The sequence below is a fragment of the Pseudochaenichthys georgianus genome, chromosome 12 (assembly GCF_902827115.2).
Source record: "Pseudochaenichthys georgianus chromosome 12, fPseGeo1.2, whole genome shotgun sequence".
NCBI classification, from domain to species: domain Eukaryota; kingdom Metazoa; phylum Chordata; class Actinopteri; order Perciformes; family Channichthyidae; genus Pseudochaenichthys; species Pseudochaenichthys georgianus.
This window is the reverse complement of record NC_047514.1, coordinates 21,819,835-21,842,653: the sequence shown is the minus strand read 5'-3', so window position 1 is coordinate 21,842,653 and position 22,819 is coordinate 21,819,835. Positions and strand designations below refer to the sequence as shown.

The 22,819-nt window shown below is 42.6% G+C and overlaps 1 protein-coding gene and 1 long non-coding RNA gene across 3 annotated transcripts in view; one reads left to right on the top strand and one right to left on the bottom strand.

Moving 5' to 3' along the window:
• The window catches only part of ap3b1a (adaptor related protein complex 3 subunit beta 1a), a 49,484-nt gene extending 28,454 nt beyond the window's left edge, over positions 1 to 21,030 (top strand). For both annotated transcript variants that reach the window (XM_034095453.2, XM_034095452.2), the window contains exons 23-27: positions 6,283 to 6,511; positions 9,898 to 9,982; positions 10,586 to 10,683; positions 13,353 to 13,491; positions 20,145 to 21,030. In XM_034095453.2, coding sequence (XP_033951344.1) covers positions 6,283 to 6,511; positions 9,898 to 9,982; positions 10,586 to 10,683; positions 13,353 to 13,491; positions 20,145 to 20,298 — 705 coding nt within the window. In that variant the 3' untranslated portion in view covers positions 20,299 to 21,030. The remainder of the gene's footprint in view (positions 1 to 6,282; positions 6,512 to 9,897; positions 9,983 to 10,585; positions 10,684 to 13,352; positions 13,492 to 20,144) is intronic.
• On the bottom strand, positions 1,512 to 13,361 carry LOC117455849 (uncharacterized). The gene is made up of 3 exons (XR_004553190.1): positions 13,312 to 13,361; positions 3,581 to 3,646; positions 1,512 to 1,546 (listed from the first exon to the last, which is right to left on the bottom strand). It is a non-coding gene; the product is annotated as an uncharacterized lncRNA (long non-coding RNA).
• Positions 21,031 to 22,819: the final 1,789 nt, after the last annotated feature.

Here is a 22,819-nt window from a genome sequence, read left to right as displayed (position 1 = left end):
TTTTGCTCGTCCAGACCCTTGAACTCTATTTCTGCGTCCATCTATAAGTCCACCCGCTGTATTTCTCTCCCCCTTATCTCTCTCCTCCTCTCTGTCACCTTCCATCTCTCTCTGTCAGATGTTGCGTCCCTTGTGTCTCGGCGTTGTGTATATCTGATGGTTGACCTTTCCTAGTGTGACGGCTCCTTTCTCTCCTCAGTGTGTGAGCGACTCTGCACGTCTGTTTATTTTGTATCTTGTCTCCCCCCCCCCCCCCGTGAGGAATATGTCAGACCATTCTTCCTGCGGTAGCTGTTTCTGTTGTGTCTCACAGCCAGGTCTGTGCTAACTCTGCTGTTTGAATATTTATCAACAGAACACTAATGGTGCTAATATGGTTTGAATACGTTCAGCATTCACACAGGTGTGACATTTGACTTGAATTTGATGTATTCAAATAGATTACTCATGATGATGAAGGTGGGCTTCAAGACACGACAATGTGTGATTCATTCATGATGAAAGATTCATATTTTTTACATTTCTTTGATCGATCATGTGATCAGTTATCAATTAAAATGTCTTCAAGAATCCCATCACAATTTCCTATGGCCATGATGGAGGCAAATATGAATATATATATATATATATATATATATATATAAAAAAACAAATAAACAATTACCCTGCTATCGATATTTTGACAATAGTGTAGTGTGTAGTATGTTTGTGAAAGCTTTCCCTTTTTTGTTGGTGATATTCATCAGTAATATAATAAGGTAGGTGAAGGCAAGTAATAGAAAAGCTTGAACAGTCTGGTAAGACATTCAGAAATCTCATCACTTAACTGTAATGCCTTGAAAACCAGGAAAAGACACATTTGCCATATAATATCCCAAATCTAAAACCATATTGTTTATCTTTGTTTGTATGAATTATACTTTTTTTTCTTTTTTGGATGAATTAGTAGAATAAATAAAAAAGATAAAAAAATATTTAGTCTTACTGTATATTATGACATGAATATAATATTATTTAACAGCTGATTCCTTCTGACATAAATGTCAGTTTCAAACTAAGTTTGTACCGCGTACATTTGCTTCTTTGCTTTTCTCAGTTACATGAGAAGATCAATACAACGCTCACTAATACACGGTACATTTAAAGTTACAGCCAATGAACACATTAAGACCTGAAGAATGTGGAGTCAGGAAGCCCGTTTGATCGTAATAATATATTAAGACAAACTCCCTTGAAGTTAAAGAGTTTCAGGCAATCTTAATGTGATGAAACGGTTCATTTATTGTCCAATTAATTGTTAAATACACGATGGGAAACTTCAATTCATCATGTTAAAGATGCTTTAAAGTGACTGATTTATCCAAGTCTGTGTTAACTAACATTTTTCAAACAAATGTCTTTTCACAAGCAGTCTGAACTCCAGCTCCGGTGGTGTGCTCAGCTCTATATTCTGTCCACCCATCAGTCCTGCGCGCCTGTCAGTCAGTATGATTGACAGCTGCTCTCAGGCCAGCATTTATTCAGCCTTGTTAGTCGCTCTCTCCTCCTCCTCAGGTGAAGGCCATGGAGTAATAGAGAATAGAAATGCAGATTAGAACAGGGAACTTTTTGCACATCAACATCTGATTTAGAGTCAATTCTATGCATAAATACATGATGGGCATCGGGATTCATAGACTAGGGTAAATAACCTCACCTTTATTCACACTCGCCCCTCCCCACGCATGCACACGATTACATATCAACACACACACAGTAACACACACACACACATATTGGCCCCAGTGTCATTTCTATTTCTCAGCAATCTGCCCACAGAGGCAGCGAGTCTGTCTCAGCTGAGCGCTCGGGCCCTTTTAGAGAATTACTGCATGGTTATCAAAGGCATTTAGATTAACCCTGGTCACTGTCTGACCCACCTCCTCTCCTGCCTCCTCCTCCTCTCCCCAGTTTCTGCATGCTACCGCTCTCTCTAATAACATTTTGACATTAGGATCTCTCACAATGCCTCTTAAATCCCCCCCACCCGAAACCTCTTCCGACCGCTGTCCGTGTGTGCGGCGGGGCGGCTGAGGCTGATAACTTTTCATTCATAATTAGCAGGCAGCGAATGGGGCTGCGTTGGGGGGAAATTGAACTGTCAGTGGCGGGGCGCACGCCGTTTGACCCCATCACGCCCAGAGGGGGCCATCATAATTTGTTCATTTGGTGTCCATCAGGCAGGCGCCAGCTCCTCCCCCTCCTCCCCCCTCACCCCTCTGACCTCCCTCGTAGTGGGCGCTCTGGGTTCACGTCTAATTATGAATCAGCAGAAGGACCCCAGGCGCCACGAATATAGCAGCCCCTGCCCTCCAACCCTCCCGCTGCCACTCAAACTGCGGAGATTGCCTCTTAAAGAGAAATAAATGCCCACACAGTTGCTGCAGGTGCCCGGCGCAGTGACTGGACGGTTTGGGAAGTGTTTGTGTTTTAATGCAGCTGTAGCAGCATTTGTTTTCTTAGTTGTGTGTGTGTGTGTGTGTGTGTGTGTGTGTGTGTGTGTGTGTGTGTGTGTGTGTGTGTGTGTGTGTGTGTGTGTGTGTGTGTGTGTGTGTGTGTGTGTGTGTGTGTGTGTGTGTGTGTGTGTGTGTGTGTGTGTGTGTGTGTGTGTGTGTGTGTGTGTGTGTGTGTGTGTGTGTGTGTGTGTGTGTGTGTGTGTGTGTGTCACTGCCAACATTGCTGTGGTATAATGCCGCTTATGTATTTGTGATGAAGGGAATATTCAGACCCTGTGCCAAAGCATAATGAACAGTACTATAGTATAAATATACAAATAAAGTGCTGCATCAAAACATACATCTACTTTTAGATTCTAAAAAGTAAGCAACACTAGGAATTACAACGATTTGAAAAATGCATTCTACAAAATCCATCAACCAAACTAACTTCCACATATGAAAATAGTTTTTTTATTAACTTTTAAGAACTCAAAACTGGACTTAAAGTATATAAGTATATTTTCCTTTAAAAAAAAAAAAAGTGTGAAGTAGCAGAAAATGAGAATTAAAAAAAGTATACATTTCTTGGGCACTTACCGTATGTTTATTATACTGTCACAAGTGAACTAACAATATTAAAGAATCTCTTAACATCATGTATAAAACAATATTTGTGAAGTTTAATTATTTTCTAACATTTGAAATGACAAACCATGATAATTCTCTTATTATTCAATAATTGAAATAGTCATTAGTGGGTTCCTATGTTCTATTACATATAATGCTAAGACAAAGAAACTGTTAGCAACTAAATGAAGGACAATGCTGTTTCTGAATAACAATCCTCTATTATTGCTAATAGAAAATGTCAAAATTAATCATTTTAAAATACCTAATTTACTGACAAATTGGCATAAATTAAGTAACCTCTGTCTATATGCGCCGGAGAGACTTCTTGTTACATTAAAGTAGTTTAAGATGGCTGTAGTAACATTTATTTAATCCAATTTGTAGTCAAGGTCCTTGTGACGCCCCCTCAATTAATTGTCATCTCCTGACTGAGGGGAACAATTAGGGCCTAAAGTCAAACATGTGTCCCTTACCTTAATCCTCACACCTCTTGTAGAGCATAATGAAATCCTGTCCCTGGTGCTGGAGACAGACGGGCTCTGAAAAACAGAAATGGATTTTCAATATATGCCCATACATCTCTCACCACTTTCTTTTCAAATTGGCCCTCTTATGCACACGGCACAAGGCTACCACAGCTCCAGTTGAGCCCTTTTTTTGAATATGTCAGCTGGATTTTCAGGTCATTTGCGATTGAGGATGCTGGGAGCGTGGCGTCCGGGCTCTGAAGGTGACTGGTGTCTGTGTCATCCATCACGGGAGCTTCCTTTAAGTTGATGCATAATAGAGCCTCTCAATCAACTTCCTCGCTCATTGTCACCTCCCTCCTTCCTGTCCAGGGTGGAGAATGGGAGCCAAAGAAAGAAAGGGGGGGGCCTGACAGAGAAGTCAAGGTTACATCCCCCTCCATCTCTTATTTACACTTGAGGTGTTATGGGCTTACAGGACAACAATGGATGGAAGAGTGAAGGCGCTTGCTGGGGCGCTAGTGTCAGGCTTTAACTGTCCACTGTGTCCAATTGGTGATAATAAGCAGTTTGAAGCGCTGTCCTGTCTCTGTGCCTTGCTCGGTTGAGGCGACAGACAGGACCTTGAAGCCGGATGTGTGTGTCAGGGAGGTAAATCTCTGTTGTGATGGTGTGGCCAACATTATGGTCAGCTTTATCGACACCGACTGCTCTGACACATCCAAAAGTGGCCCAATAAATTTGCGGCGGCGGCGTGACGGGCGCCACCGCCGGCACGGCAACAAATGTTTGTTTGACCTCTTTCACTGGTCTGGTCACCGGAGACACCGCTGCTGCGTCAAGGGGACTGAGAGATGGTGGTGGGATCGGACAGTTTAATCTCCGCCTGATGCGATGCGGGCAGACTGTAGTGTGGAAGTGTGTTCTACTGGTGCCAATATGAGGCCTATTCTCCCCTAACTTGACTTACATATTTGAAAACGGGTCATAAATGCATTTAGTTTCCAGTTTATAACATACACTGAGCTATGTCTTTGTTCTTTTAATAAAACTATTAAAACATATTGTAACCTGGCAACAAACGGTGCAAAGCTACTGTCATCACAGCATCACCAACGGAAAACTAGAACATTAGTTTTGGTCTCTGTATGCGTTCCTATTATTGGTCATACGTTCACTGTAGTGACCTGTTTTCTCTAAATCCGCACACGCACGCATCACGTCAGTATTCAGATACTTCCCCTGCTCACAAAGCGGAGGTTCCTTTATGCTTTGACTTATTTGTAGTTCCATTTCTAAGTAAAAAAACCTAAATGTAACATTCTGGACAACTTCACTGTGAAACCTGTTGGTTTTCGAGGTCTCGCTGACGCATGACAAAGTAGCTGAGCGTTTTACGGCGTGTAAAGTGAACACATTGAATCTCATCTCCGCTGCTCTTGTCGTATGTCAAAGCGATTGTTCATCCTCACACGGCACATGACACGTCGGAGGAGGACGCCTCGTACATCTCTCACTCGAGTCAGAACACGCTGCCAGTGTGTCCGGCTTCAATAACACAATGTACCCTGACAGCACGTCTCCACTGTGCTTCTTCACATCATGAGTCATATCATTAGCATAACTATTGCTTGCTATTAGTATTTACAGAACCTGGTGTTTCATATAATCCTTCAAGATCTTTGTATTTCTCTCCCTTTTCTCCCTAGTGTGACTAAACATGTGTTAAAAAGTAAAAAGCTAGTTTCTTAGTCACTGAACTTCCTCATTCGCAGCAGTGTTGCTCCGTGTCAGCGTGTGCATGCGTTCTCCGCAGGTGCCGAGTGCCGCATCGGGTGTGAAAAGGCTTTGTTCGTTGTGATGTTTTGAACTCATTAGTGCCGTCTCTCTCATGCTTTTATTATGTTTCACAGAGCAACATGTTCAGTGCGTGTGTCGCGTTGTGTGAGCCGGACCACCTCATCTTTCTCACGAGAGCCGACACGTGTTACAGTCAAGTGAAAAAACTGAAAGTGTGAACAATGGTCCTTCCAAGTAATGTTCATTTGAAAGAGAATGAAAACACCAGCCACTAAATGCGTCTCCTTTCTTCTCCACGTCTCTCAAAGGTAATTCAATTTCCTGCCTCTGAAAGGGTAAAAGCTCCCTTTTTAAAAAGACCTGCGAGCGGCAACTTTGCCCCATGCAGGCACTTGTGTTTCTATTCATTAGAGGTTGTTTTCATTCCGCCTGGTTTGACGGAGCATCAGCCCATTTCCATCTAACTGGGCTGATTGAGGACACGTCTTAAATGGGCTCCTCTTTACCCCACAGAGTTAATGAAGGGAGGGGTGGTGGGGACTTATCAGCCAACCCTTGGTCCCACTCCACTCAGAAGTGCCGCACTCTGCCTGCTGATTGGACACGGTGAATTGCATGAATCGAGGATAGAAAGAGTGGACATTCTTGTATTAATCTGTCCTCTTGTGTGGATGCATTTGCACCGTAATGTACAAGGCGTCCCACATAGTGTGTTGACGTGGAGAGCTTCTTTTCTTTGCAATGTTCTCTCGTCTTCCTGCTGCTCTCAGTCTGTTGTTCTTCCATTCATCCAGCTCATATTTGACTTTATTCTTCTGATAATCGAGGAGTAGCTGTCCACGTAAAACCACCATTAAAGTCAGTCATTGTTGAGGTGTATTCATGTCTTATTTCATGTATCCTTCTAGGTCACCTCTCCATCTTTCGGCCCTGTGAAAACCTACGAGCTGCTTCACCATATGACCGGAAAAGGCCTGTCAGCCAAGTACCATTTCCCCAGGCAGCCCTGTTTGTACGAGCCCAGCATGGTGGCTGTTCAGGTCATACTCACCAACGGCTCAGACCACAGCCTGGAGGAGGTCCACATAGGAGAGCGCAGCCCAGCGGGCCTGAGCATCCACTGCTTCAACACCATCGGTGAGTAGCGCCCGTGTCACATACTCCAGGTGCTCCAGGAAAATCCAATAATGCTAATTGATTTTTACCATCTATAAATTGATCTTTGTAACTAAAGTATAAATAGCCTTATATGTCTTCTTACTTTGTGCATTAGAGCTCCATTGTTATCCAAAAACTATAAATAAACACATTAATGTTGCGTTGCGTGGTTTTAATCTCACATAGACGGTCCCGTGGATGTATCTGCTGCTAAAAACAATTAGCATACGTTTGGAATGTCACCAACCAGATCCTTATAAATAGTCCTTTTTTATTTTGTATATCAAATACATCTGATTGTTGGAGATGACGGATCATCATATCATGCAACATTACTTCAACCAAATGCTTGCTAGAATATAAAGCTGAGCAATATTTCAAAAAGAACAATGAGAATTATCCACAGTTACATTTTAAAGTATACTGTTGTATTAACAAATTCAATCTGTGTACAAATACTTTGTTCAAAGGTTCATCGCCATGGTTCGTCAGGTTTTTAGATTGAATCTTGTTTTCCAGTTGCCCAAGCCTTGCAGGTATGGACGTGAAGTGCAGCATGTGGCTTTAGACTTTTTAAATTTTAATTATTTGGCTACTGGCCAATAATGAAGGGACACACGGAGCTCAAACGCCAGCCACAGTAGTTTTGCAGATTTCATTTGATATTTTTATTCTCAATTATGTAAAGAACCACATTTAATACGACATTTACAAATGTGTTGTCTCTCCTTTTCATTCATGATGGCCTTCTGACATTTCTGCAGCTCCACCTACAATATGACTGTTTTCTCAGACAGATTTAACTGATCATTAAAGCCTGTTTGCTATCAGCTCAGCAAATAGCCCCGTCCCATTACTCCCACCCTGAAAGCAGCCGATATCACTCCAGCTACCCTGTTCATTAGTATCCATCAGAACAAACAAACATGCACCATCTCCATATTTCTCGTCACACTGCTGCATGATTTCTACACTCAGTGTAATATAAGATGGAGGGAACAGTGCTCCCTCAATATGTTCTTCCTCATGCACACACACACACACACACACACACACACACACACACACACACACACACACACACACACACACACACACACACACACACACACACACACACACACTCGGAGGTGGTGTGCGGTGGAGCACGTTGAAACAGTCGATTGCAGGCGATTGATTGGGCATTGAAGGAACTCAAGCAGCCAAACAGTGGGTAATTTGGATCGATTGAGCTCGGCTACTGGCGAGTTGTTCTGGATAAGTTGCAGAGGATGAATACGGACAATGCTGTGTGTGTGTGTGTGTGTGTGTGTGTGTGTGTGTGTGTGTGTGTGTGTGTGTGTGTGTGTGTGTGTGTGTGTGTGTGTGGTGTGTGTGTGTGTGTGTGTGTGTGTGTGTGTGTGTGTGTGTGGTGTGTGTGTGTGTGTGTGTGTGTGTGTGTGTGTGTGTGTGTGTGTGTGTGTGTGTGTGTGTGTGTGTGTGTGTGTGTGTGTGTGTGTGTGTGTGGTGTGTGTGTGTGTGTGTGTGTGTGTGTGTGTGTGTGTGTGTGTGTGTGTGTGTGTGTGTGTGTGTGTGTGGGATAATAAATGACAGGGTTTATTATTTGTGTTAGAAATGTTGCGTGTTGGCCCAGCAATGCATTCATTTCCATCGGTGCTCATCTCGATGCGAGTGCTTTTTAAGTTGGCCGTTTGAAAGGAACATGTTATTTGTGTTTTGAGCACTGTTTGTGGCCAGTGTGTGTCCCTAAATCATTTAATATTTGTCCTGTTAACTAATTAGTAGCACCTAGTTGCCGACATGTCCTCTGCCTATAATATTGTTAACACACCAAATTAAAACACTTCGTTATGTCACTGTGTTGTCCTCTCTATTCCTAACATTATACCAACAAAAGTAATTGCTAGGATCTGGGGACAAAGGGACATAACAGGAAGACCATAACGGTCGTTAAAGAAACAACTCGGTTGGCTAAATGGAGGACAAACTGCTGAAGATGGTACAACACTGTGAAATCACTTTTTTGTGCCATTTTCTGGCGCATATTTTACGTTTTACCTTGAGATAAAATGTCAAGAAAAGTCTATCTCAATCTCAATCTCAATCTTTATTTATTTATATAGCACATTTAAAACAACCTTCGGCTGACCAAAGTGCTGTACAGGGCAGGCAGTAACTACAATAGTGAATAACCCAATGGGAATACGATAATAACAACATAATAAAAAGCACAATAACTAGAAACATATACAAAATAAATAAATAAAAAACACATACAAATATAAAAATGTAATGCTCAACTAGTATTAACAGTTTTCAACCCGTCTGATTATCTTCGCCGCTCCTCTCTCATCTCCATTGTGACACTATTGTCCCTGCATTCCCACATGGCAGACAGTACTTAGGTCAGTAAAGGGTTAAAACAATTAGATGGATAAGTGTTTAACCCAAGTTGATCAATTCTCATTTAAAATGATTAGTATGACAGTTTGGGGAATGTGCTTCATTTATTTCCTCCCTAGAGTTGAAGGAGAACCTGTGAAAGTCTTGCCTCTGGACAATAAGGTCAGCCAGATGTTGTTAGCTTAGCACAAAACTGAATAGGTGGAAACAGCTAGCCACGATTGTAACATAAAACTGGCTGATCGTGTTATACCTCTCTTATTAAATTGGTTACATTGTGAACATCCTTTGTTTGTACACATTATTATAACTCACTATTTGCAGTTAGGGTGTGTAAGAGAAGCCGGGAAGGCTGGATTGGAAGTGAGTCCATGATGGCTCTGTTTTCCGAGGCTTTCCTCTGGAGTCTCTCCTCCGTCTGAGGAAAGAGTTGTACAGTAAGATAGCCTCGCTCCACGGAGAGGGAACACAGGCCGACTGGGGATGTGTCTGTCTGTCTGTGTTCTTCTCATCCTTAACCTCCCTCCCCCTCCTCCCCCACTCAGCTGTCCAGACTCTCTCCTCAGCATTTTTTGCCTTTACTTAACTCTGTGTCGAGCTTGCATTTCACCCGCTCCGTCTCCCTCCCTCACCTCGTCTCTCTTGATGCTGATGCTCTCTTTGACAAGCCTGTAGTTTTGGAAATATGCTAGTCCTTCATGTGTTGTTTTTTTTCTTCTCCCGAGGCTAGAGGTGTTGGGGGATGAGATTGAAGGATAGATTTCTCACACACGGTGGCCTTGCTTTGTGAAGTAGAAAACACAAGTGGTGTGGATGCCTGTCTGTTCCACTCTGCTGCTGCCCTCCTCCTCTTCCTCCTCCTCTTCCTCCTCCTCTTCCTCCTCCTCCTCCTTTCCTCACGTTTCACACTGTGCCCTTGTCACTCACTCTTCCTTTTTTCCTCTCCCCTTTTCCACTCTCAGAGCGGCTGGAGCCAGAGGCCTCGGTGACGGTTTCCATGGGTATTGACTTCAGCGACTCGACACAAGCTGCACACTTCCAGTTGTGGTAAGACAACCTGACACACTCGCATCAATCAAGCTTTTTCTCTACATCTTTTTCACTACCTTTTCCTGCTCCTGCTCTCCCCCCATGTCTCCACATTCTTCCTCACATCTCCCTTAAGTGGCTCTTCCTCTTACCTTTTTCCCTTTCTCATTTGTTGTTTGGTAATTTTCCTTTTCCTACCTGCTCTGTGCCGGCACTCCCAGGTGAGACATCAGCCACGATTGATCCGGGTTCCCTGGGATAACAATTATTCCTCCAGTAATCAGGCCCAGCTCAAATTAACCTGCTGAATGCCATCGGCACCGCTGCTCAGCTGATCAATAACCTTATCAGAAAATCTGTTCAGGATGGGGGGAATCAATCTGGCCCAACATGCCATTCACAGAGCGTGGTTTGCGAGGCAATCGGAAGAGAAACGTCTAATACACAAACAAAGTGCACATAACACGCACACTACCCCACACATCCTAACCCGGTCACTCAGACTAAGAGGAACTCAAATTTCATAGCATATGGGTCCTAATTTACAAGATGTCTGCAACATGTTAGATATCCTGTCAATAAGTGACACTTAAGTAATTGTTCTGGTGTTGTCCTCTTCAGCACCAAGGAGGACCAGTTCAGTGTGTCCATACAGCCGGCTGTGGGAGAGCTGTTGATGCCCAGCAGCATGACGGAGCAAGACTACAGCAAGGAGCAAGGTGGGTTCCATGAGCAAAACAACTTTAATTGTTGTTCTACTTATACAAAGTCTCCGAAGCACATGAGCTGTTCGGAATACGTGCTTTTACTACACATGGCCGTAAACTAGGATAGTTGAAATAGGGACTAAGCAGAATGGCTAATAAGTGACACACTGCTATTCTAATGTCTTAATAACATTTATTAATGTAAATGTAATTTAAGACCGTTTGGTTACATTTCAAATAGCTTTCATATTTGCGCAATTGAGTGGTATGATTAAAGTTGAAGGCTATATTTCTGGTATTTATAGCAAATCTTACACAACCTAAAATGTGTTGTTCCATTTCCTACGTGCATTGTCAACAGCTTAAAAATATATAGTCTGATTTAAAAAGAAAAATGGAAATGATTTTCTACATTTTTGGGTTTTAAGTCTTCTTTTGCAAACGGTGCATTTCATGGGGATTATGTTCCACTGCGGGTGAATACACATGAAGTGCTTTAGTAGGTATTTACAACAGCAGTTAATGTGGGATCGACTTAAAGTAAACTACAATGCACAGGTTCAATATAGTTAATGTAGCCTGATCAATAATGGATTTCTGATGTCGATAGAAATAGCACATTATGCCCTATAAATACATGGATGACGACAACAACAAAGATATAGAATATGCCATTTAAATATTCTTTAAAGATGATTTAATTGTCAAAGATGAGTCTTAAATACATTTACTGACCTAATAATACCTACATTTTACTTGACAGAGGTTGGCCTTTTAATCTTTAAATTTGATTTAGTGTTTTTATATTGTATGTAGCATTCATAAATTAATTTTATAAAGTGAAATAAAATCCTAGTAGCGTGCAGCAAATAGCATTTTCCTCACCATCCTTGTTATTAAGGCACAATGCTTCCCTCCTCTTATGAAGCACTTAATGGTATGTCACACACACACACACACACACACACACACACACACACACACACACACACACACACACACACACACACACACACACACACACACACACACACACACACACACACACACACACACACACACACACACACACACACACACACACACACACACACACACACACACACACACACACACACACACACGTAGAGCTACATTCTGAGCCATCAGTGTGTTGTAAGTGGCTGCTTAATGCTGCTTCCTCCTTAATTAATCTTCATTCGCTGTGTTTTGAGCTCTACTGAATACACCTTGCACTCAGACACAAAGCAGAGGCACAACTTCCTTTGCTTGAGCCTTTTTCTCTCTCTAGCAAATTGCAGCTTTATACCATTTGTGTTAAGTTGATTAAGTCTTTCATTTACAGGTTTTTCATTATATTTGCCTTTTAAGACCAACTAACTTGTACATCTTTATCTCCATTCTTATTCTTAAATCATTGTATATTACTAAGTGCACATGAACTGGCCAGTTGCCTTGTCTCTTTCTGAAATATTGAAAAGAGCATTTTTTTTTTTATGTTGGGGAAATATTTTCCAAGGTCCATAACTTTGACCCAGTTGATCAGTTCATGCTGTCCTGACTGAGCACACGCACCTGTAACCTTGGCTGCTGTGCTCTCAGTGTTCTGTCTCCCTGTTCCTGCCTGCTGGCGTCAGCTGACAGAGGTGTTATGATTCTATCCTGTTATGCACAATGTTGATTATTTGCTCTGAACTAGCTAAGTACACGGGTCTGGGGTAGAGATCTTCAGAATTGACGAGGCAACTCTACCGTGAAGTCAGAACCTCTGGCCCTTTGACTTGTCTTGTGAATTCTCCGGCCGAAGCTCCAAATAAACCGTCAGTGTTTGCCATCAAAGCTCCAGCTCTCCTCGTGTCTCTCTGAGTCCTGACTCCTATTGCTTCAGAAGTTTCCCCCACACTTTAAAGTCATAATCAAAATCTATTTTATATTGATGTCCATCCAGCCCTAAAACCAAGTCCTAAATCCTCTGTATACAGCAGGTTAATGGACCTCTTATAGCCATAACACTCAAGTATGGAATTGTACACCCTTTAGTAAATAAAAAATACTGCTATATATGAAGTCTAGGTTTCAAGCTAAAGTCTTAGAATAAATATTATTTCTCTTGTAATGCTATTGTCTCTTTCCAGAAGTGATGACCCTGATTCTGCAAGATAATCCAAACACATTATTGTGAGCAGTTGCATGAAGGAACGATAGGCTTGATTTGATACAAAGCCAGCTCACGTCAGCTCGCCAACGTTACACACACTGTGCCATTATTGTTTACATCTCTGCTTTCAGCGTAAAAGTCTGTTGCAAATTAGTAGATTATTGCAGGACGCTATGGTAAAACTAAATACGTCCAACAATAAACTGTTCACACCCAGGTCTGTGGATTATCTCGAGTAACCGCGTCGTGATTTCTGTGAGTAGACATTGCTGTTGAGTTTTTAAATGTGTTTTGGAGCTTTGAGTACCAAAAGGCGAGTGACATCTTGTTCCATTCAAATTGACAGATATGGCAGATATCTCTTACTCTTGGCAATTCAAAGCAGTCATAGTTAAGATATAACACTAGAATACTATAACACTAGAAGAAGAATATGTATTTCTGAACAGTCCCTTTGATTGTACTGTTGTACCAGAATTTACCTTCGTTTTTTGTCCGTTGAACATTTATTGCCTCCTCTCAGGTAAGCTCCTGGGCATGAATGAGACCTCGGCAACCATCACCATGGCAACAGCAAACACCTCGAGACTGGCGATTAGCAAGCAGGTCCTGTCGGTGTGCAACGTGGGAGAGGTGCCATCCAGCCAGAACACCGTCCACAGGTGAACTGTCCACAATACACACAATATCTTTTATACACTATGGATATGTGAGGTTTTCATCGTCTTAAGAGACACTACTGTCTTTCATGTTGAATCCTGGAGCAGCCAAAGACTGAGAGCTTTTATAGAGCATTTCATACTAAATGTAATATTTTGAAACCTACATTTTAATAGGATTTTTAAAAAAAAGGTTGTTTGTGTTTACTTGAGTTTGTTCATTAACATTAAGAACTATCTGATATTTAGTTGAATAAAGCTTAAGTTATCCCTACCCTCTATCCCCTAACAAGTCTTGAGCACAATAATTAGTGCTGCAACAAGTTAATCTAATCTGTTGATCACTTCCATAAATGTAGTGTCTGAACAATAGTTTAAAATCCCTCACTATTTAATTATCAGTCGGACAAAATCAAGTACCGTACTTTTCGGACTATAAGCTAACGGCCACTAGGGAACCTCCTAAATCTATGGATTTTACAGGTAAAATTAACCACCTTTAACCCTATGGGCTCTATGACCGGTCCGCGCCCGCCACCTCTAAGGGGCGGGCTCCAGCAAGAAAAGCTGGAGGCCGGAAAAGAGTGAGACAGGTCGCGCGCCAAAGTAAAAGTGGAACCGAGAGACAGAACGAGAGCAAGACAGATGGACAATTTAGCTGCTGCGGCTTTTATGCAGGTGCGCTTTATAGTCCGAAAAGTACGGTATCTCCTGTGTTTAATTGAGTTTGGGCTCCGACATTAAGAAATATTAGATATTGATTATTGTATCCTTCTCAAAATGTCATTTTTGGTCAGGCACTTGTCCAATAATATGGATACAAAAGAGGCCCATAACCTGCCAGGCTGTGTCCTCTTTATTCAGCCTTACTGTCTCAGCAGTCCTTTGAGCGTTAATCAAAATCGTACTTATACTCTATTTTAAGACTTTGTTTGTTCTGTCGACGATAGTGAATGTCCTCTTTATAATCTAATGTGGACTAAAGTTTAACTGTGTGTGTGTGTGTGTGTGTGTGTGTGTGTGTGTGTGTGTGTGTGTGTGTGTGTGTGTGTGTGTGTGTGTGTGTGTGTGTGTGTGTGTGTGTGTGTGTGTGTGTGTGTGTGTGTGTGTGTGTGTGTGTGTGTGTGTGTGTGTGTGTGTCCCAGCATACAGACATGCCAGGGGAATGCCCTGAGAAGCCTGGCTGTGTAATTGGTGTACACAGAGTGTGCTAATGAGCTTCCTCCTCTGTCACGCACACCCGAACACCTGATAGATAATTACACCTCCCTCTCTCCCTCTGTTTCCTGCTCTGTCTCTCTTTCACTTCATCTCTGCGCCCCCATCTGTCTCTCCCTCCGCTCCGCCATCTCTCCTTCACTTCCTCTTTGTCTTTCACTCCATCCCTCTGCGCCATGAACCGTCCTCCTCCTTATACTCGTCCCTTTTCTTTTATCACGACATGTCTCCTGTCTCCTCGTCTCCTCGTGTTGGTGATCATTTCTTTTTCTTGGAATAGAGGAAGCATTTAGGATAAGTAAAGGACAGTAAGGAAGTCAGAGTGACTGAATACGAAGGAGGTGGTAGCACAAGGGCACCGAGCTGAAGGAGTGAGTGGAAATCGATGTGAGGCAGTGGGAGAGGCCTGCGTCCAATAAGCCCATTCTCCATTCAGAATAACCAATAGCTCAAATGACTCCATGCTATCAATCTCTCTCCTGCCTCCGTGGCCCATTGTTTCCCCGCAGCCTCATAATAATGAAGACACCATGTTGTCCGCTGGTGTCTTGAGGATGACCGCCTCTTCCACACTGCCCTTAGGAGGTCCATTTAGTGGAGACGATGGAGTTCCTTGCTGGAAACAATCCTCAGTCCTTGTCTCCTCAAACGCTACGAGGCGGATTTGACAGCCTCGTCTTTGAGAAGTTGTCTCAAAGATCTCTAAATATGTCTCTTTATGGTTTTGAGTTTGTGCTAGGGATTGCACAAGTAGGTCCTATGTTTGATTTGATAGGATTAACAGATGTGATTATTGCTTTTATTCCATTAATGCCGCAATAGTTATTTGATTATTGCATAACGACTAAATCATTCAGCAGCCATTTTAAATAAAAGTGTCAAAAATAGTTAATAGTTTCAGCTTCAAATGTGATTATTTTGGACTTGTAGTTAGACAAAAGAAATGGGTCATCCAGTTACTTTGTTTGGATGCAGCTTTTTTTCTCCATTTTCTTTACGATATCTAAAATAAAGAAAATGTAGCATTAGTACAGTAAGCACAACTGTATGGTTAATTGACACGATATTGTTTCGATACCCACACATTCATTCGGATCAAAAGAATGGTGCAACAATATGGCTTGCAAATAATTATCTTTTAAATTATTAATAAATCTTAATAAAATGATAAAAAGCTTATCCCAGATTCCTAGAGACAAATATGACATATTCAAGTGTCTGAACAATAGTTTACATCTTTACATATTTAATTAACAGTAACTAGAAGAGCAGCACACCCTCACACAAGGAGCTGGGATTATTTGGCCTTGTTGTTTGATAACTAACTAAAACAATTAATTATTATTGATTACATTCCTGACAGTCAACTAATGGTTTTTGCACTGGTCATCTTAGCAATGGTGTTTTAGTGTGTTGGACTGTGCATCATTTGACACACACACACTTGCAGAGCAGAGGGATCGATCTGATCGGATACACCCACTAAGAGCTTATCGTGGAGGTCACTCTGCATTACATGTGATGTGTGGGGTGACCTCCTCCCAGGACTCCTCCGTGTTCTCCTCTGATCTCCCAGAGAAAGTCCTCTCTAATCCAGTTAAGGACACACAAAGTATCTGCCCTCAGAGGGGTAAGAGTTTGACTTTAATGTAGAAATAATTTACGGGGTTTATATCCTAAGACTAATACAGTTCACAGCTCACATCTCCTGTGATTTTAGGTGACCTCCTGGATGATGTAGTGCAGTGAACACCGGCTCTGTTTAACAAAGCAGCAGCAGCAGCAGCCTCTGCACTCCTCTCGCTTATCAGCAGGGTGCAGCACTGCTTCTCCCAAGCAGGCGCTGAGGCCGGGCGGAGGGGGATGCCACTGAAACACAGAAATTGATTGCTGGAAAGGAGGATGGCAATAAATCAAGCAGGAAAGCAAATGTAGAAAACGCTGTTCTTGTTTATGTCTAAACAGGCGGAATAGAATAAATGTGCTCTATTTTTCAGTCCGTTTGAAAGCAAATTTGATCGAATTTTGCATGCATTGCCAATCCTTCTGGTTAGAGCCTAATGTGGAGCGCGTTGATTTATAAGCTATGCTTTCTCTTTACTTTACACTTTGATATAATTAAATGATGTTTCTTGAAACACTGCATTTTCCTTTTTTACAATTAAGTTGAGTTCTTGTTCCAATTAAAAATGTAATTGACTATCATTTATAACCTGGGCAATTAAACGTGTGCTCTCTTTATCATTGATAGCTTCAGCAGACAGTGTAGCTTATGAGGCATCTTCCCATGATACAGAGAAGGCATTTGTATTTGTTTTTAATGTTGATTATTATTATTAGACAACAATATAGAGGCGATATGCCATCACATTACACGTTCAGGTAACATTTCCTTGGATCTTAGTTTAATTAAATTCTCCTCTTCCCATCTTGTTTCCCATCATCATCCGAAGTCTGTTTGTCCTCTCCTTCATTTCCCGTCCGTCTGGCCCCCCGCCCTCGGAGTGCTGGCTGCAGTCTGCCCGTATGGCCGAGCTCTGGAGATGCGTGGAGGGTTCCTGGTTGTAATTGGGGCTAATAGCTCTGGCCATCTGCCGGAGTCTGAATCTACCCACATGTGTTGGGCTGTGGTCTGGCCTCACTGACCACTCAGTTGAAGGACACTCCTCCACTTGTCCACCTGGCCAAGAACCAGCATGGGGCAATAATATCCAGCTGCAGCCACTGCACATATGGCCTCAGCTTCCCTGATGCTGCTGAAAGGCATCATGCACAAATCAAGAGAACCGTAACACTTAAGATGCAGGGGGCTTGTGTGCTCGCTGTGGGTTAAGCCCTGCGTTTTCTGCCGCAGAATCCTCCTTGTGCCGTGTCTTCTCTGCGTGAGAGTGAATGTAAAGGTGAAGCCCACTTTGTGTTTGCAGTGGCAGGGTGGAGGGGAGGCAGATGGCACACACAGGCTCTCTGCACTGAGGAGAATCACAGATAATTGGAGAGTGATGCTTAGCCGCAGCCCTGCCGATCGATGCCAATCCGCCCGCTCTAAGTCCAGGGGTTATGCTTTGCTTTTCTTTCCATACACTGCAATTAATCCAGTGTTTAGCCCTGAATGTGAAGAGTGCAGGGGAATACCAATGACCCGTTTAAGGCCCGCTTGTCCTTAATCTTTCCCTTCTAGTCCCTAAAAATGCACAGATGTTGTGTCAGGTGGGATGTTGGTCTGGTCACTGCACCTGAACATTCACACGACCACAAAACGCAAAGGGAGAATAGCAAACACGCTTGGAAATCCAACACGATCAAAACACATGCTTGTTTCTTTCACAAGCTCCCATTACAACACATCAACAAAGGCCCACAGCAGCGTCTCCTGAGACGGAATGAAAGCAGCCTCGGGGTAGTGTTAACTGGCTGAGTAAATGATAGATTTATATCCTAAATCCATTAGCAAAGCCACGGGGACCACATAGACACCTTAAGCTGCTGGCGGAGGGGGGGGGGCTTAGGGAGGGGCTGAAGGGAACCGGATGTTCCCTTGTTTGTTGCTAGTAAATGTTTTAATGATTTTAATAGAAGCAACATTGTTTGTGTTCACTTTGGTAGTGATTTTAAGGGTGTAATGGATTATGAGAGAGGACTGATCCTAAATTCATTTGGATTGATGTGCAACCCCCTGAATTATTTAACGAAGCAAAGAGGTGGGTATCTTTGAGGGAAATGAGTCCTCTTCTTGAATGGCTTGTGTTTCCTGCTGAAGTGGCTAATATTTTAATTAAGCCTGAGGAGGACTCTCGCTCCTCCCTGAGAGCCCCCTGATAAACTCCCTCTCCTCTGTTGATGGTAATTTAGCGGCTCCCCGGAGACGCTCGCAGACACGGTGGGTGAGCCAGCGCTTCATTGTGTCCCCCCCCCCGCGCCTCTCGGTCTTTAACGTGTGCGTGCTAATTGGTGGACGTGCTAGCCGCTCCTGCCGCGCAGCACGCCGCTCTGTCCACAGCCCGTCCTGGGGGGCCCTTCACAGGCTTTAGTCAGGCCTAAGTGGGGCTCTTTGTGGGCTGTTTGTCAGGCCTAAGCAGGCTGCCACGGGGGGTCTTTGTTGCCGGGATGTAGTGCTAAATGGAGGCAGATGGCTGGGAGTTGGCCACGTGAGGCTCCGAGATGCAGAGGGGAGCGGGAGAGGGGGCCCGGCTCGGCTCTGTCGCCCTCAAAGAGAGGGTCACACTGGGTCATAGCCCCTGTCTGCCTCTTGTTAGCACTCTCAATAGGGACCATGTGTGCCCAGATTTGCCCCCTAGTCTGCAGGGACAGTTTCCAAGGAAACAGGGGATGGAGAATTGTCCCGATGGCCCGGAGGGAGCCGGTGGGACGGGGCACCCCCCCCGTACTGGTGGAGAGGCTCCCACACACTCATAGACACCCAGAGTCCATAAAAAGCGGCTAAGCGCAGTTTGACTGGCGTGGAGGGCGTGTCCCCGCCTAATGGCTCCTTAGTCAGCGGGATAATGGCCTGTCTGTTGCTCTGCTCTCTGCATTTCCTGTCACAACGTTTTCTCTCTTTGTCTCACGCACTCATATAGAGCAATTACAAGGTGTGAGGTGTTGGAGAGTTTTCTAACGTGATGATTTACGGGGTTTGGGGGAGAGATGTGAGTGAAGTGTGTTGGCCAACATATTTATCAAATGAAGATGTAAATAGCCTGATGCTATTTACACGTTTTTAATACCCTTTTTAATGACGTAGGAGTCAACCACAGGCTGCATATCTCGGGGTTTTATCTGAATTATGAAAAGGAAATAGTGACATTGTGGCACTGTCTTCCTTTACTGTATAACACCAATAGAAATGTTTCATAGAAATAATTAACTAGGCTTACTTCAGACTAGAAATGACTTTAATTCTACAACAAACTGATGTTTTTCCTACTTGCAGAGTGCTTATCTTTAGTTTATATTTTTGAATACCATGACATGCCTGACACTAACAGGCCCCATCATCCTAATGATCGCTTTGCTTCATTCAATCAGGTTGATGGAAATACCACCATATTCACATCATCATTTATGCACATTCTAATAAATACTTACATGTCATATCATTTTCATAAGGGTTTAGGATTTCTCTGGGTTTCTTTTTGTCACCTTTGTGTCAAATGTATGTTTAGATATCTGTCTCCGTAATGTCAGCTTCCACCCGAACACAAGCGAATATAATTGTTGGTGGTTCTCAAAGCACAAAATAAGTTACCAAAAGTTAGTTTTCGTTCCGGGAACACTGGACCTGTCTCCGTAGATAAACCCCACAACATTCTGTAAACAGGTTTTTATAGGAACGATTTATCTGGAAGAAAGTAGTTCCATGGAAATCTGTTGGATGAACGTTCTCTTTAAGGCCGTGCAGCTCCGTGTTGAAGCTGACCCGTGTCCTCTCTCCCTTGCAGGTTTGCGGGGCGGACAGTCAGCAGTGGAGCTCTGGTGCTGGTGTGTTTGGAGCTGAAGGAGTCCTCCACCGCCCTGCTGACCATCAACACAGAGAAGAGCGTCATGGCATCCATGTTGCTCCGAGACCTCAAACAACCCCTCGTCCAGGCGTAGACTCCCCCTCCTCCCTCCTCTCTTTAGTGAAGGTACAGGGGAACCACACCTCGTAAAAGATTCAATACATTCTATTCCTCTGGTTTAGGACAGTTCAGGCAGATATTGCAAACCCATGGCACTTTTATCTGAAATACAGAAAAGACAATATAGCTGGAATAAACTGATCATACAAAGAATTAACTGGAAATACTTAAGAGTTTTTTATTTTGATCTGATTTGGGAAAAGATTGACCTGAATGGCAGGAATGTCTAAGACTTGAATAAAGTGATGATCCTCTTTGAACACACACAGAAGGCCTAAATATGACATTACTACATTTAATTATGTCCACAGTGGTGATTATTTCATATTCATGCCCTTTGTGGTTTTTTACCAAAGAATATTATGTACAATCAGCTGTACAAAGATGTTGGGAGAAACTGTATCCTGCAGGAATATTGTTTGCTCATTCTTTTGTGCCAAAAACTGAGAAAAGGAGGATTTTTTTTTTTTTCAATATTGAAGCCCATATATAAAGATTTGAAAATCTGAGCCAAACCATTAAAGCCTTTCTCCCTGATGTGGTTTTACATCCCAACCGTCGTGCTGCCCCCTGAATCACATGTTTTAAAGTGCCTTCTTCGTGAAAAATAATGTTATTTAGAAAAGTAATTTAGACTTAAATCAACAAGGTCGTTTTATTTGTATCGCTTTTGCTGAACAATAAAAAAGTGAATTTATTAAAACAATAACCTTTTATTTATTTGTGTTTTGCTCGTATTGCTGATGGCGCCTCTTCAACATCTCTCTGCTGTGATTTATGGTCCTTTTAGAGGATCGTGGCTGAATCACAAAGTCGTTAATGATGAGTTCTGCTAATTGGGAGGCTGAGGCGCAGACCGTGTACTCATAATTTTGATGAATCTGTCACTCCACCTGCTCACATATCTTCCTCCCTCTTTTCTCCCACGTTTCCATCAACAATTAACTATTTGTATCCAATGAACCAGGAAGTAGTGACTGCACAAAGAGTTCTCACTTCCACACTTTTTCATAAATAAACTAACGATAACACTGATAATAAAAGAAATCATGCAAATCATAATAAATATGAACTTGTAAAACTGCTGATTATACGTAATACGTCAAATCAGTACTCTGTAAATACAACGTTATTTAAATCATAACAGATTCATGTCTGACACCAACAACAACAATTAAAACATAAGCTGCTGTATTCTATACTCATGTATTATTTTTTACATTTGAGTCATACAGTTAAGCATCTTCTTTTTTGACTTTTCTGAAAAATAAATACCTGCCAAACCCAGAAGGTTTTTAATCAACCCGAAGCTTCAATGGTTCTGCCCATTCACTTTGAATGGGGTGACGTCACGCTTTGCCGAACTGCATTGTGGGAGCATTGCTTGCTTCAAAAGTTGAGCAATGTTCAACTTTTGAAGCTTCGACGAAAGCGTCAGCCAATCAAATCATATGCCAGTACAAGCTCTAGTCAATCAAACCACGTGCTTGTGTGTCCGGGGCGGGAGATTCATGTGATTGGTTGTTGGTCGAGTTTCAGACAAGCTTCAACGCACGCCGCCGTGTGGACGCTGCGTTACTGCTGTAATGAAGAATTTTCAGAAACCTCAGTGTTTAAAAATATAATACAAATATTATGTCTGCTGCACGGGAAATACAAATTAAATCTGTTTCTCAAGTTGCATCTGTATTAGCCGGAAATGAGCGAATATGTCTTTGCTTAATTTGAACGTGAACCAACTTGTACCCATTTTACAATCAGTAATGGCTGTCTTTATTGAAGTTAGTCTCCATTATTTCATACTAACATATCAAATAACTTGCAGAAAGGACATATGTCTCTGCTGTCTTCCCGGATTAGGAACTACAGTACCATCACCACTTGTGTGGGGAAAATGTATTTTTCATGCAGCCTAATGACTTATTTCTTCATCTAGATCAGGGGTTCTCAACGTTTTGATGAGTGAGAGCCAATTTAGGTACCCAATATTGGATTGAGGGCCGCCGAAGAAAAAACGGAACACAAAATAATTCCAAAACAAATCCTTTCTTTATTGTACTAACCAATTACCGCAACTCGCGAGATGCCTAGTTGCCGTGCAACCAGTAGTCTAGCAAACTTTCCACAAGCTGTCATTCATAATTTAGGAATGACAACCCAGGGGGCGCAGTTTTACCATTCTTAAATTCCATTCTAATTCTTACTAGATACAACCATGGAGGATTAAAAGATAACGCATGCATTTCAGCGTGTCACATTAACTATCGCGGGCCGCCAGAAACATTTCCGAGGGCCGCCATTGGCCCGCGGGCCGCACTTTGAGAACCCTTGATCTAGATGGTTTGAAGATTCTCCAGAACATCTGTACGTTTTGCTTAAACACCTTCTGAGCTTTCGAACATATGAACTAAAAGCCATGGGTGCTTAGCTCTTTAATTTGAATGTAAAGTAATGCAGAACATGAGAGGCTCGAAAAAAAAGATGACATAAATTGC